The sequence below is a fragment of the Cupressus sempervirens genome, chromosome 5, assembly GCF_028749045.1.
Source record: "Cupressus sempervirens isolate cs-2001-9-10 chromosome 5, ASM2874904v1, whole genome shotgun sequence".
NCBI classification, from domain to species: Eukaryota; Viridiplantae; Streptophyta; class Pinopsida; order Cupressales; family Cupressaceae; genus Cupressus; species Cupressus sempervirens.
The window spans coordinates 671,559,882-671,577,630 of NC_143122.1; the positions used below are offsets into that span (position 1 = coordinate 671,559,882).

General features: G+C 31.4%; 1 protein-coding gene across 1 annotated transcript in view; it reads left to right on the plus strand.

Annotated features, from left to right (window-relative positions):
- Positions 1-14,803, plus strand: part of LOC149557727 (uncharacterized) — a 57,346-nt gene extending 42,543 nt beyond the window's left edge. The window contains exons 2-3 of the mRNA XM_089830427.1: positions 11,765-12,184; positions 14,120-14,803. Coding sequence (XP_089686553.1) covers positions 11,765-12,184; positions 14,120-14,803 — 1,104 coding nt within the window. The remainder of the gene's footprint in view (positions 1-11,764; positions 12,185-14,119) is intronic.
- Positions 14,804-17,749: the final 2,946 nt, after the last annotated feature.

Here is a 17,749-nt window from a genome sequence, read left to right on the forward strand (position 1 = left end):
GAATCCAAGCAGAATGTGTGACCATTTTTCTCTAGGGGATCACTTTCCATTCTTTTAGAATTTGACATGTGGGGGTTTACATAAAGATATATTTTCTAGCTTAGGGATTTTCCTTAGGTCTTTTCATAGACATTATTTTAGAGGAGATACATTTTTTATCTTCTCACTTAATACCCTAGTCATCTTAGTCCTCAAAAAAAGATAACATCAATATTGTAATATATTTTAGGCCAACAGCAAAATGGATCTATAGAGGGTTTGCATACTTTTCAAATTCTCATGGATTAACAAAACAAGGCCACCATTTAGGACAAGATTCTTAGTAAGGTTTTTCTTGTGTTCCTTAATACTATGTCTATTCAAGCAAAATAGATAGTAAGTAAAGGAAGTCCTTGCCTTATTAGGAAAATTGAGGAGGAAAAATGGTAATTGCAAACTATGGTAAATCTATCCTCCATCACAACATATTCAATAGAAACTCTAAGAACCATCCTAGAGTTTCTTGACCTTCCTAGGATCAAAATAACTATTTATAAATTTTACCAACACCTCCCTTTCCTTATCAAAATTGAAAGTTTTGATGACAAATTTATCTAAAAGATTTATATAACAAAATAACTTCACCTCTACTATACGAAGCCCAATTTCAAGGTCCCTGCTACCCCAAAACCATTTTTATGTTTCTAAAAGCATATGGAATTATAGATAAAGTAAAATTGTTCATAAGAGTTTGTGAGTTCTTTGGAAAATAAAATAGCAATATCTTTCTTGCAAGATCTATATGGTAGAACTCACAAGCTAAGGAAAAGTATCTTTCTTTTTTTCAAAGATTTTCTACTAAATCCTTATTCAATGAAGGAATGACTACATAAAAATGATTTAAAATCATGTTCTCCTCTATGTGCATTATTATGTCACATGTCTAATAGACACTATATTGTGTTCTTAGATAAGCTTGTATTGTGATTATCTTTCATGTTCAAATTAATCATATTGATGACATAATTGGTGACAATAAATAGAATGATAGTATAATTTTATGGATCATGATTGTATCTCAATATGTAATGAGGCACATTAATAGTCATTAGTACCTTATCCTTTCTTCTAGCTATTTTCCTAAAACTCTAAAGCATCTTTGGTTTAGTAGTGTGGAGGAAAAAAATTCTACTTTAAATGACTTGTATCACTAAATAACTCACCTATCACTTTACTTTCCTCTGAGATGAACTTATGTCCTCTTACAAGGCCTATTTTTGGCATATATGTTTCCAGTAAATTTTTTTGTTTCTATAGAAATAAAGAAACAATAATTGAATTCAAGACAAGATACTACATATTTCATAATATTTATGTTTCAATAAATATTAAGTTGGATATATATATAAGGACAAATTTCATAAGATGTTGGTCACTTGACATGTGGAGATTAAGATAATTGAGGATGTGTATGGTAGGAATTGTTCTTATGAAAGGGATAACAAAGTGATTAAATTGTTTATTGTTGTGCCAAGATATTGCATTATTAATGCTTCATACAAGTGCTAGATGTAGACCAACCCATGAGAGGTGATTATGCCATGACACAAGTCTCCAAAGAGGTGTTAATCACCAGGTCAAGAATCTACCCCTTAGCATTGACTTTCAAGGGAGACTCAAACCTATGACTCAAATTTCTAATGTTAATTATTATATTTATTTTGTATTGAAACAAGATCTCAAAGTACCAATACCTAATACAAATGAGACAAATTTTACACAACCCATAAGAGGCAATAAAGCCATGTTATGAGTATTGAAGGAGGTGTTGATCACCAACAACACAAAAAACTATGAAACATATTCTCCTTTCAAAATAGAAAAAGAAAAAAACAATACTCTAACGAGAAAATGGAGAGATTTGGGCCTTCAAGAAGATAAGGGCATAAATAAATAAAATAATGTATTTGATGTAGTGAAATCAAATGATAATTATTTTGAGATTGATGGGCCTATAAGATAAAATATAATTGATACTTATGATGATATTTGAGAATTTTGAGGGATCTAAATATATAAGGGACTTTCTTTACTTTTCTTTATATTTTCCTTCTAAAAGTTTATTATTATTTCATTACAATAATGTACTATTTTATATCCTTCATCATTTAGGCTTTCCAACTTTCAATGGTATTTTGAATACATGATATGATGTTTTTATCTTTACATAGACTTCATGAGTCAATAGTTCCTTCAATGATCCTTTGTGGTTTGTATCTCCTTTTGTGATCCTACAAGGTCTTTGATCTTAGTTTTATTCTAGAATATTCTTTTAATGTAAACTAAAAGGTATAATTTTAAACTATACTCTTGGTAAGATAATATTAATTCAAAATAGTAAATGATTGAGTACTATGCCTCTTATTTTCTTTGCAATTAACTATTTATAGGTTTTACTAGTTTTATATAATTTAATAACATCTTTTATCTTGAAGAAGCTAATATAGTCCCCTTCATCTTCTCTTTGTTCCAAAGAAAATCCTTTATAAATTTTTAACTATTAATCTTTCAAGAAAATCTCTACCATTTATCCTCCCTCTAAAAAGTAGTAAATCAAGATGCAAATGCTCATGAAATCAAATTCTTTAATAAAGACATGATGCATGCATTTTTTTTTTTTTTCTGAGAAACAACATCCCAATCCAATGAGCTTAAATTTTATAAGTGTTTCTTTTAATTGCTTATATTTGATAATACTTTACCTTGTAGTTGTCATTTTATAGGATAAGTTTCATTTTATTTGGATTATTTCTATTTTCTATTTTTTATTTTGTGCTCACATTCTAGTGATCATGGTTAGAATCAAAATTTATTTTAAAAAATTCCTTTTAAAAATAAAATAAAATTGATACTTGAAAATGGCTCAATCATTAATGATCCTATTTGCAAACCTCACTAACTAAATGATGGTAGGGAAAGTTTCTAATATCAGACCCACTATTGTCAGAACCTAAGATGACCTTTTGGTTGGGAGCTTGATAAATGTGCTTCTACAATTGGTGTGATAAAAAAAACTAAGCTGCGAGCTTTAGAGCTGAAAAAGAAAATTGGTAGCATCTTCATATTTTCCATGATAACTATGCATAGTTCAATGAAACCCCTTTTTCCACTGCAATAGAAGTTTCTTAGAGATGATGCTAGTGACAAGGGAAACTCTAAGGATCTCTTCATGTTCCTCACAAAATATTTGTTGGCTACACTTCATCAATTTATCTATGCACCTAAAAGGTATCTGAATAGAGACTAGATCCCTTGTTTTGTTTATGTTTATGGTTGTTAGTTCTGACCATGGGAATAAGAGGAAACAATGTTTATGATTTCTTAATTTTTAATTGTAATACTATTACTAGGTGTGTGTTTTTTATGTTGTTTAGAATGGCCCTAGGTACCCTTGTTATAAAAAAAATCATAGTACCAATGATATACTCAGTATTGGACATAGAGATATCATTTTCTTTTGATGTTGTGGATTATCAATACATACTAATTATTCTTATACTATTAATCAGTTAATGTATTGTTATGTTAAACTATTACTAGGTGTGTTTTTTTTATGTTGTTTAGAATGGCCCTAGGTACCCTTGTTATAAAAAAAATCATAGTACCAATGATATACTCAGTATTGGACCTAGATATATCATTTTCTTTTGATGTTGCGGATGATCAATACATACTAATTATTCTTATACTATTAATCAGTTAATGTATTGTTATGTTAAACTATTACTAGGTGTTTTTATGTTTTCTAAGATAATATTATTTGGTGCCTTTATGATTTCTAGGATGGCTCTAGGTGGACTTATTATTCAACTTTTAGTACTATAGATGATATACCAAGAAGTAGACCTCAAAATATTATTTCCTATATAAAGTTATATTTTAAACAAATCACCAACACTTTGAATAAATATTTGATTGTTCAATCACAAGAAATAATTTAAACCTCACACTTTTTTTAAAGCAATTTTACCTTGAAACCACACATATCCTCTTATCACATCTTTAGGAAACCTAGGCCATTAAGAATAATATATTTAAATAATCTAACCGAAAGGTTGAGTTAATATAATCTTCCCTAAAATTATTTCATTCTCTTAAGAATAAAAAACACATCTTTTATATGTATGTATGTATGTATGTGTGTGTGTGTGTGTGTATGTGTGTGTATATATATATGTGTGTGTGTATATACATGTGTGTGTGTGTGTGTGTGTGTGTGTGTGTGTGTGTGTGTGTGTGTGTGTGTGTGTGTGTGTTTGTGTGTGTGTGTGTGTGTGTGTGTGTGTGTGTGTGTGTGTGTGTGTGTGTGTGTGTGTGTGTGTGTGTGTGTGTGTGTGTGTGTGTGTTAGAAGGACTAGATTTGCTTTCATCACCAATTAACTTTATTTAAACCTACATTCTCTATGCATCTCTTTTCTAGAGGACAAAAGAAAGTGAACACTTATATTTGAAGTTTGATTCCATACCTTAAACAAGATCCTTGATTATATTTATTTGATACTCACATACCTCATGTATAGTATATCTCCTTTGTTGAACTCATACAATAATAGCTTATATTTATTTAACTTTATTACTACATTAGTAAAAAATAGACTTAATAAGTTACACTATATTTTTATAACTAAAATTGAACCACTTATTCTCTTGGCTCGCAAATTAATATTCTCATTATATGCCTAAAAAAGTGTTCAATATTATATTTGTGAGTGCATGAAATCAAACACTATCTTAATAAAAAAAAATCCTTTATTTTTTTGTCTAAAATATTTATTAGAATATTTAATAAAATATTTATTTAAAAAATAAATAAAAACTAACAATGTCTTATAATAGTTTTAAGTCACTGACGGCTAGATATTGAAGTTACAACAATTTCTCCCACGGCTAAACAAAGACATACCTTAAACAAATCAATTAATATATACTCAAAATTATTGTAAAATTAATTATCAACTCGCCTATTATGATCAAATTAAAAAGATAGATATGCACATTTTCACTTTTACAACTATACAACCAAGCTATTACCAATCATAAACATCAATTGTGTATCCAAAATGTTTTGGTAATTATGCCGAGAGGCGTTCTATACAATCACAGCACAAGAATATGCCAAAAAAGATTCTCTGTCAATAAAAAAGAATTGGGAGCAGTTACAAACTTCCAAATTAAATATTAAAAAAGAATTCCCAAAATAATAGCTGGCCAAAATAATAGGAAGCCAAATGGAGGCCAAAATAATAGGCCCAAAATAATAGGGCCTGAAAAAGTAGGGCCCGAAAAAGTAGGACCCAAAAAAATAGGGCCCGAAAAAATAGGGGCAAAATAATTTCAATATGATTTTCTTTTTGTTAAATATAATTTTGCATGCACATTCATGCTTTTTTTTGCGGGGAGTGGGGGAATTTGAAACAAATTCATGGAATGTGAAGAGACGTCTGTTGGGGGATATGAGGAGCCTCTCAAAAGTTATAAAACCAAGGATCCTCATTTCATTTTCATTTTATGTTTTTGCAGGAAGGAAGAGGTGGAGGTTATTGGAGGATTAGATTGGAGTTTTTGAATAGGAGTAGATTGAAGTTTTGGAGTAACATTTTTGCAGGTGAGATTTCTATTTTTTATTTACATTTTCATTTAGATTTAGATGTAGATGTAAATTGAAATTCAAAATTAGTTATAATATTCTACTTTGATTTAGATTTCAATTTTAATTAATTTTATTTAGATTTAGAATTCTGTTCATAACTATTTAGGCTTGCATTTAATAGTTTAGTCTTGCATCTTTGATTTAGATTTAGATTTGTATTCAAAATCTATTTGATTTATATATTTTATAACACTTTTCATTGTTAATGGTGCTTGATGGGAATGTTTTAGGGGTTTCTTCTTTTCTATTTCTGAAATATTTTGGTCCAATATGTACTTTCCTAACCAGATCTATCCATTTTCTTCTGATTCATGCATGGAGCTTCCTGACGCTATTAGCGCGTTGCTAGGACTGAATGGGAATGGATTAATGGTAAGCGACTAAATCTAGATCTAGATATGCATTTGGAATTGGCTTTTCTATGGCTCAAATTTATAGGTTCCTTCCTACTACCTATTCTTTTGGTGGTTTAATCTAGTTAAGTGCAGATTGAGAGGTTTTGGCTCATTCCCACCGGTTTGTAATTTTGTCATGATGTCTAGTTGTGGCATTCTGATGGGATTCTTAATTGGAAAATGGTGTGAATAATTATGTCAATGCTGAATGACTTGTCCAATGTGATAATTGCTCTGGATATAGAGTGCGGCCATGGTGATTTTCTTAGCAATACAATTGAAAAAAAGGGAAATCTAGTATTAACACAATGTTATAGGAAATCTCTAAGTAGAAATGCTTATAAATACATTCAAATTTCTTTTGTAACTCATAATATCAATCTCACTTTTTCTTGTGCTCCTTTAGTCTAAGAAAGATAACAGATTGAGGAACAAATTGCTTCTGTAATGGCAGTTGCAGGTGCAATTATTTTAGCAATTTTGGGCATTCTAACTGTTCCTGTGATGGGTACTTATGTTTTAGTTCTTAGATTATGTGATTTGGTTGTATTTAGAGTCTTTTTAATAATGTTTGAAAATACTATTAAATATAATAATAAAGATTAATTTAATGTTAAATATAACATGCTACAACACTTATCAAAAATATCAAAAACACAATTGCTACAGCAAAACAAGAATGGAGAAAAAACTTCAATTTTTGTATTAATTCGTCTACTTAAAATAGATTAAAATTGCCATATTTTATATTGAAAAATGCCTCGTATGGACTTTCACATGCTTATTTAACTACACTACAATCAAGACTAACTTTGTACTTAATCTAATTTTATCGAATGAGACTGGCCCAAGATTCCTATGTAACTGTTGTTATAACAAACATAGACAACTATAGAACTTGTGATTAATAATTTATAACTACTTGATTCTCCGTATTTCATGCATAAATTCATCTTTCTAAAAACTCAAAGTTCAAACTGCATGTTACATTCTCTTCCTTATTCGGTGAATTGGTGCATGACTATTAGATTAAATGGTGCATGGAAGAGACAAAACACTGAAAGAAATTACTCTTTTCTTATTATTATTGTTGCTGATATTTTTAATTTTTTTATAATTATTGTTAGTTTTGATGTTATTTTTAATTTTATTATTACAAATATTGATTACTAATATCTCTGAGTTCATCCAAAGAATAGTACTAAATCTAGGAAAACTTAGTAATAACAATTTGAGATAACTGCAGAAAGTTTTTATTTTCACAAATATTCTCTTCCTTTGAAAATTTATTATTATTTTGCTAATGAATTGTAAAGTAGAAAGGAAAAAATTTCTATAAATCTTTTTTGGTTACTATTTCGCTTGCAGTTTTCATTTTATATGAAAGTTTATTATTTTTTCAAATCTTAAAAATAAAGATTTTTATATATATGTAATTTTATTTTATTATTAAAATAATAAGATTTTGGAGGTTGTAAAATATTGAAGTTTATAAATTATTTTAGATTTTACAAATGAATTTTAACATAATATTTATATTAAAGAAAGAAAAGATAATAAAATTGTTACTTAAATCAAATATAAAAATTATAAAATTTTACCTAAATTTATTAATTGTATAAAAAAACTATTAAAGATAATTAAGTTCTATTAAATGTACTTGATTTTATATTATAGAAATACAAAAAAAAATTATAAATTGGGACAAACTTTAGAAATGAAGTCAAATTTAAAGAGAGACAAATAACATGAGGTGATGTGTGTGTGTGTGTGTGTGTGTGTGTGTGTGTGTGTGTGTGAGAGAGAGAGAGAGAGAGAGAGAGAGAGAGAGAGAGAGAGAGAGAGAGAGAATTAACATGAGGTGATGTGATACAAAGAAAGAGTGAGATAAATAACATGATGCAATGTGTGTGTGTGTGTGTGTGTGTGTGTGTGAGAGAGAGAGAGAGAGAGAGAGAGAGAGAGGGAGAGGATAATCTTAGAGGGGGTAGAAGGAAAAGGGGAGAGGGGGAGAGATGAGCCATGGAAAGAAAAAGAATAAGAAGGGTCCAAAATAGACGGAGATGGAGATGGTGGAGAGAGAGAGGCCATGAGAGAGAGAGAGAGATGATTAGAGGGGGAAGGAGATGTAGATATATAGAAGGGGAGTAAGGAGAGATGAGCTAAATAAGAAAAAGAATATATAAGGCCCAAAAGAGATGTAGACAATGATTGGGGGAAGGGTATGTATGATAGTGATAGACAATGACAATAATTATGGAGGAAGAGATGTATATATGTAGAGAAAGAGATGGACAAAGAGAACAATGTAGGGGGAGTGGGGAGGGTATACATTATTGTGGGGGGGGGGGGGGGGGGGTATAATTATAGAATGGGACATGTGAGAGAGAGTGTGATTACAATTAACCCTAACCCTAACCCTAACTCTAAATTATAATTATAATTTAGAGTAATAATATTTATTAATTATAATTTTATTAGCTATAATATGATTAGTAACCCAAAAACTATCTTAACAGCAATAATAACACAAACCCTAACTCTAACTCTAACTCTAACTTGATAGTTCTAATTCTAACCCTAACCCTGACCCTAACCCTAACTCTAACTCTAACTCTATCTCTAACTTTAATTCTCCCCCTAACCCTAACCTTAACCCTTTATAATCCTAAATCTAATGCTAATTCTAACCCTAACCCTAATTCTAATCCTAATCCTAGCCCTAACTCTTACCCTAACCCTAAATCTAATCAAGTAACTTTAACCTTAACCCTAAGCTAACCCTAATCACAACTCTATCTCTAACTTTAACTCTAACTCTAACTTGAACCCTAACTCTAATTCTAACTCTAACTCTTATATGAACACTAACACTAACACTACCTCTAATTTTAACTCTAACTCTAATTGTAACCCTAACCCTAATGCTAATCCTAAGCATAACCCTAACCCTAACCCTAATGCTAACCCTAACCCTAATGCTAACCCTAACCATAACCCTAACACTAACTGTAACCCTAACTCTAACACTAATTCTAATCCTAACCTTAATTCTAACCCTAAATATAACCCTAACTCTAACTCTAACTCTAACTCTAACCCTTATTCGAACTCTAATTCTAACTCTATCTCTAACCCTAGCCCTAACTCTTATTCTAACCCTAACACTAACCCTAACTATATTTTTAACCCTAATTCTAACCCTCACCCTAATTCTTACCCTTACCCTAACCCTAACTCTATCTCTAATCCTAACTATATTTCCAACCCTAATTCTAACCCTAACCCTAATCCCAACTCTAACTCTAATTTTAAACCTAACCCTAACCCTAACTATAACTCTAACCCTAACAAGAACCCTAATTCTAATTCAAACCCTATCCCTTACCCTAATTTTCATCCTAATGCTAACCCTAACTTTAACTCTAACCCTAACCCTAACCTTAAGACTAACCCTAACCTTAATTCTAATCTTAACCCTAACCTTAACTCTAACACTAACCCTAACCCTAACTTTAACACTAACCTTAACCATAAACATTAATTTATCCCTAACTCTAACCCTAAATCTAACTCTACCATAATTAGACTCTAACCATAACCCTAACCCTATCTTTAATCTTGGCTCAAAACTTTTCCCTAACCATAACTCTAGAACCTTAACCCTTACTCAAGCCCTAACCCTAACCCTGGCCCTACTATAACCCTAACCCTAACCATAACCATAAGTCTAACCCTAACCTTAACCATGAGCATAACTCTAACCCTAAACTTAACCATAAACATAACTCTATCCCTAACTCTAACCCTAAATCTAACTCTACCATAGCTAGAATCTAACCCTAACCCTAACCCTAACTTTAATCCTAACTAAAACCCTAACTCTAATCCTAAACCTAACCTTAACCCTAACTCAAACCATAACCCTATCCCTACAATAACCCTAACTCGAGCCCTATAATAACCCTAACCCTCACCCTAACCTTAACCATGGGCATAACTCTAACCCTAAATCTAACACTACCATAATTGGACTCTAATCCTAACCCTAACCCTTACTTTAATTTTGACTCAAACCCTAACCTTCACTCTAACCTTAACCTTTACTCAAACCCTAACCCTAGCCTTACTATAACACTAACCCTAACCATAACCATAACTCTAACCCTAAACTTAACTATGACCATAACTCTAACCCTAACCTTAACCATAAACATAACTCTAATCCAAACCTTAACCATAACCATAACTCAAACCCTAACCCTAACTCTAGCCCTAACCCTAATGGTAACCCTAACCCTTATTCTATCCCTAAGGTTAACATTAATTGTAATGGTAACTTTGTCCCTAACCATATATCTATGTTTGACTATAACATTTTACATTACAATATGCTTAAAATAAAACAACATATATAGAATTAAAGTGATGCAAATAAACACCGTATATAGAATTAAAAAATAAAATATTCAAGAATAATTTTATAGTAAGTTTACACTATTACATTTTTATAGTAAGTTTATACAATTGTATTTAAAAAGAAATAAATAATTCAGCACTTACCTTAAAAAAAAAAGAAAAAAATTTAAAAATACTTTTCCTATTGCACCGTGATTGCCACTAGCTTATATATACCTCTATATATATTACGCCGAGAGTAATCATTCTCGAGGCGCCTATTTTCATTTTCATAAATCCCAATTGTGATTAAAATAACCTTAAGATTAAAAGAACGATTACTCTCGGCATAATATATATAGAGATATATATAAGCTAGTCGTATGTATAGTTCAGTACGCATTCGTTTTCTCTAAACTTTGCGAGTACCCTGCATTGTAATGGTTGATGAGCACAATTGATATAACTGATGTGTTCATAATTACATTTCAAGAGATCGATGAACTGCTCATAAATAATTAGTAAGATTGATATAACTGATGTGTTCATAATTACATTTCAAGAGATCGATGAACTGCTCATAAATAATTAGTAAGATTGATGAACGACTCGTAAATCATTAGTAAATTCAAGAAGAACTAAATCTTATTCTATTTGTAAAATGAAACAGAGACGCTGGTCTGAAAAACCATCATCAGGGAAAGATAACAATCCCATCATTATTATAACATTCAAATGATCTTCAAGTTAATTCACATCAGTTTGATGATTGTGAATCTTCTTACAAAATGTTTTCCCGGCCTCTTGTTTGTAAGGGCATCTTACCGAAATTCTGCAATCTCCATTATCAGTCCTGATGTGACTGCAATTTTTTTGCTGTATCCATCACAAATGAAAACAACATATCTTTCAATAAAAATTCACACCAAATCCAATATAATGCATTCATCATGTGGGCCTGCTACGATTACTGAAGTGCGTTACCTTAACTGAGATTCATTGAGATTCTAATATCATATATTTTCATTAGTTTATATGAACTCCATTACATTGCATGTACAATGATGTAGCTGAGAGGCCTAATCATGAACTTTACAAGTAGGGAAACAATACATGCCATGATGTCATGAACATCTCTTATTAGCCTTCTCTCTAATATTTAGAATATAGCCGCCCTCTCAGTTGAACCTTCAATCCATTTCCTCACTGTTGGATTGAGGCTCTTTTCTCCTTTGCGTATCATCCTGTTTTCGTTATAAGGGGCTTTCAGTAGGGTCTTTAGAATAGTGATCAAGCTGCAATGGGTGTGAAAAAGGGTGAGGAAGTGGAAGTTTGCAGTGATGAAGAAGGTTTTAAGGGTGCCTGGTATCCTGCAACTGTAATTAGAAAATGGGGTTCGGAATACATAATTGAGTTTAAAGATTTAGTAACTGACGACCAGAAATCAAAATTGAGGGAGCAGGTTGAAGCTGATCAGATAAGGCCTGTGCCCCCTTCTTTGAAAAGGCAATATTTCATACCTCGTGAAATAGTTGATGCAAATGACAAAGATGGGTGGTGGATAGGAACCATAGAAAATGTCATGGCTGATAACAACTATCTTGTTCATTTCAGTCATTCTGGGGAGAAATTGGAGTACAATGTATCTCAGCTTCGTCTCCATCTGGATTGGGTCGATGGCCAGTGGGTTCAGCCTTCACAGGTATTATGTAGTATTAAAGTATATCACTAAACTTTTTAACTCTCGGTTTAACAGATTTTGGATTTGGATTGGACGTTGGTGCTTTCATAGTGTTTTCTGTTCTCTTTGAACTTCCAGGCTGCCATCAATGGCCATCGTTTTCGCCATTTATTGAAACTTTAGAATGAAATGTTTCATCTTAGCTATTAATAAGTTACAATTGCATAAAGTCTTGTTTTACTAAATATTGGGTCTTTTTATTGCCATGCTCAAGCATGTATGCTATGTAGATTTGTTCTTCCTACTGGTTTGGTATGTTTTTTCAAGCACCCACTTCAAAGATTTTAACTATGCCTTTGATTTGTGTTTTAACTATAGAGGATTTAGACTGAGACTCAGATTAGACATTGGGAGGTTAGCCTTTTCATAATCAATTCATTTCTGTTCAAGTCTATCTTTTGCAGGTTTATGGCAGAATCTGCGGGCATAAAAAATACTTGTGAAATTTAACAGAGAATGCAACTATTTGAATAACCTAAGTGCCTTGATGGCATAGCTAAATGCTCTGTTTGGAACTCTGTTTTAAGTTAGTTGACTGACTTAAAGGAATTTGATCTATGAGAAAGACTTATTTCTAACTATTGAGTTGACTCTAGTTTATCCCTTTCTCCGGAGGCCATTTCTATGCTTTTGGATGAGCATTGAAACACTCAAATTCCACGAAACAAAACTTCCATTTATATTGGTTTTGAGCTGCAAACAATAAATTAAGTGTTTTGAGACTTGATGCCTATCCTTTGTCGAAATGTTTGTATCAACTATATAAAAGCCACCTGTGAAGTTTCATAAGAAAACATTAGCCACAAAATAGCAATCATCCCAACCATAAAAGTATTGGATTATCATTTTCCATCTTTCAGCTCAAATCAACAAGCCTGGAATCATTCTTTCTTTAGAATATTATATATGTATTCTGAGAATGATTCAACTGTTATGGTGCCTGAAGGCAGGAAATAAAATTACAGAACATGAAACATAGCTTTTGTTTCAGAAGACAATATTAGCCATTAATAGCAATTATCCCAACCATAATTTTCCATCTTTGAGCGCAAATCAGCAAGCCTGGAATCATTCTTTAGTATAAATTGTCTTCGTGGTAAAATATGTATTCTAGCAATGATCCGACTTATGGTTGCTAAAGGCAGGAAATTAAACTACAGCACATTAGACATTGTCTTAGTTTCGTAAGACAATATTAGCCACCAATAGCAATTATCCCTACCATATATTGGATTTCCATCTTTGAGCTCAAATCAACAAGCTTGAAATAATGCTTTCTTTAGTATAAATTGTATCTGTGGCTAGATATGTATTCTAACAATGATCCGACTGCTATGATCGGAGGCCGCAACCCAACCTAATTCGACTACAAATTTGAAATGCTATTACACAATATATTTGATCTGATATAGGTTATCCACAATTGAAAGTTATGCTTTGCCAATTAGTTATGGTCTACCAACACAACTAATGATTTAGACAGGACTCAACATAAATTAATATCAGAATCAATGTCACAGAATCACTCTTAATAAGAGTACGAACGAGTTTCTTCATGTTGGTTATGAATGTTCAACGTTACTAAAAGTTCCTCAACCATAGGAATGGTTCTTTTCAAGTAAACCCAATTAGAAAACTCTGTTTTACCCAAATTTTCTTGCTTCACAAGTTCTGGTGCTATGGTATCAATTTGTTCGTTTAGATCTGTTTTTCTAAACTTCCAATGATATGCTACTTAGAAGTAACTGCAAATTATGTTTTGGCTACATGTAGGGAACGAAGAATCATAGCTATTTTTCGTTTACTCTCCATCTTTGTGTTTTTTCTGATTTGCATCAGTCATGTTTTATGAAACGAAATCTGAAAATCTAACTAAATTCATATCCTCTACCACAGCCATCGGAGGACCCAAATAGCATTTCTCAAAAACCAGACAGAGGAAATACCAGACCCGACAAATTCAAAAGAGAGGCCATTTTCTGTGGACTATCAGCAGATGGTAAGGCTGATTCCCTGAAAAATGCAGAGGATCAGCCAAATGAAACATTAGGAAAGCGAAGGAAGACAATTAAAGACAAGCAGGACGATGCATTAACTGGCAAAGTGACAATGAACACAGCAGTAAAGGATGTGGAGGGTCCAAAGAACGTTACTCCATTCAAGGCGGAGGAAGAAAAAAATCATTCCTCTGCCTTAAATGCAAATATTCTTAAAGCAACTGAAGTACCATTTTCAGAAGTTCAGAATAATTTGGATGCTAGGGTTGTGAAAGAAGAGGCAAAAAGATCTCTGGATTCTTATTTCACACCAGAGAAGAAGATTGCAATGAGCTCCTTTTGTCTTGTAGACAATGAGAAAACTAATGGTTATCCTGGTACTACTTGTGAAACAGGGGCAACAGCCAGATTGAAGCAGATGGAGCTCCATGCTTATAATTCAGTACTTAAGGCATTGTACCTCCAAGGAACTCATAGTTTAAAAATTGAAGTTCTCCTTGCAGATCTAAGAGAGGTATTACATATCAGCAATGAGGAGTCCGCTTCCGAGCTGAGACGCATAACCTATGCCCAAAATAACTAAGACACTTTGTTTCTGTTGAAGCTGTAAAGGTGCGAGGAATTGACCGTATTCCAAAGCTGCTGATGCTGATTAATGACTAGGTTTTTGCTGATAAAGATAGAATCAGGGTATTATCTTATGCTATATACTAGAAAAATCCGGTATGGCTCATTTTCAATGGAGCTCGTATGCTTAATAGTTATTGTCAATATGTAATGAATTTTTTGCTATAAAACATTGCCTTCCATGTTTGATAACTAATGAACGGAATGATGGTGATTATAGTTAAGTGTATAAGCAATCTTATGTTAATATACAGTTATAGATCTATCTTATGTTAATATACAGTTATAGATCTCTTAACGTAATCTTAAACCTAACCGTAATGATATTATGTATGTATTTAATTTTGTTCCTTTTAACATGACATTTTTTATCCTTACGAATTTTGAATAAGGGTATTTTCGTTGGGGTAAATTGATCCTATTTCATATGAAATTCATTTTACTGCATATAAAGTTTGGCACCTCAATGAATTGTCTTGCAATTTTGTTCCTTTATCTATTTTGCTATAACATGATCCATGCATCAGCAGACATGTTATATTTAAAGCTTGGTATAAAAAATAAAATAAAACTCTCTTTCAACTTATGTCCTCCAACTTTCTTTCGACATTTACAAGCCTTCATTGCATGTCATATAATGCTTATAATGCAAGCCTTCCCTGCCAACGGTGAAACTTGAGGACAATTTCTCTAATCAGCTAGGCACCCACTATAAAATGGCCTCTATTTTATTCTTGATTCGGATTTTTTTTTGTCTCATGTTTGTACAATTGCACCTCACCGTCTCCATGTGAATGATAGTGGCCAGAGTAAGCTTATCAGTCAAATATAGTCATCCTTAAGGATGCACCACAGGGAAGAATTAATAACAATACCTATAATGAAAAGAATGCACTTCATAAAAATATTGAAAGTGGAAATTGCTTTATGATTCTTAACCTTACCATATCTATATATGGTAAGGTTTAACAATATATTTAATAAAGGTCATGAATCATTAAAAGTTTTCACTTAGCATAGTTTCGTAATTAGTTCTTTAAAATATACTTATCAGTCTACATTTTAGAAACTATGCAAATTATTTTCATAATACAGAAAGGATTATTTGATTTGTGTTAATAATAATTATGGTTGAATCAACAAAGTAAGTAGCTCAATAATAAAGCAACCTAATAGCAAGGGGGAGTCTTAGATTTTATTTCTATATAGTTTATTGAAAGATCAATATGGTATTGAAGCTAGGTTAGTAAAGGCAAGAGAAACTAGCATTGCTGACTATTGAAAATTGACTAGAATGATGTTAGAAAATGATACACTTGAATCAAAGATGGTCCAATATCTACAAAAGTTGATGGCCAAATAGTAATGTGTTCCCAAAACTGTCCAAGGTCCTAGATTCAACTCTTAATTATATAACAATTTTCCATTTAAATTTATTTGCAAATAAAAAATAACCACTACAAGATTCTTTCAAATTACAACTAATTATTTGAATGATTTGAATTTGCTAGTTATTGTACTTGTCATACGCAAATAATATTGCATTCAATTTTGATGAAAACATAATCAATTTCTACCATTTCAACCAATAACATCCAACTATTTTTTAATTATTCAAATATTGGTTAAATTGTCTTTGTCTTATAGGAGCCCTTTTTTGGGAAGGATATCCATATTGCATTACTTTTATAGTTTTTTTATCATGAACATACATTTTTTAATTTAATTTTTTGAAAATCTATGCTTGATATTCCTAAAGTTTTAAATAAATTTTTGTTGTCAAAAATAAATAAATTGATGATAATTAGAATAATTAAAAAAGTATATATTTATAAAGCCAAATTTTAAAATATAAATTAAAGTACATTCCTATTTGTATTGCAGTTCACGACAAGTACACTTTTGAAATTTATGAAGAATCAGTAAACGAGTCTCTAAAAGATGTTAAAAGTTGAACATGGCAATAAAAATCCTAAACACCTAGACTCCTAAAATTCTAAGAGTTACAATAAAATAATTAAAATTTTAAAATAACATTATTAAATTGCTAACCAAATCCAAACCAGTAAACAAAATATCCAATGCCCTAGAAGCTAGGTGTTGAATAAGAACAATGATAAACATCAAAACAACATCCATTACAAACATGAAATATTAAACAAATTCAAACCAGCAAACAAAATATCCAAAAGATTAAACAATAATAGCAATAAACATCTAAACAACATCCACTACAAACATGAAATATTAAACAAATTGAAATATTGAACAAAATGAAAACCACCAAATAAAATACCCAATACCCTAAAAGCTATTTTAATGTACATATAATACTTATGAATATTGAAGCCATTTGCCTTCTATCCAGTCCAGATTTAGATGGGGTTGGGATAAATTGTATTCACATTTCATATCAAACATTATGGCTAAAGAAAACAATATACTTATTATCATCTACAACATTCTCTATTACTCCTTCCCACTAACTATCCATATCACATGCATCAATTTTTCACAAATCTTAAAATGCTCTCTCTTGATATGAGGAGGTTGAGGCCTTATCTGTTCAACCCTAATTTTCTCTCTCATCTTTGATGTCCACTCATCAGTCACAAAATTTTTGAATTCAACAAGGAACACTACACCAACCTTTGTAACAATGATCGCTATGGACCAGCCCCCTTAAAACTTTCATGATCATTGCAAACTTCAACTACATGACCTTTTCTAAGCCCCATTGATATGAGAAAGGCAATAATGCAACCAGGTAAAAATCTTCACATGCAAAATGGAATGGTAATTGTTGTAATGGTAGAAAAGAGCTATATGTGGGTTCTATGGGCATCGCCTTCCTTGCAAATACAACGGGTGTTGTTGAAACTTTTTAGGGATATTGTAAAAA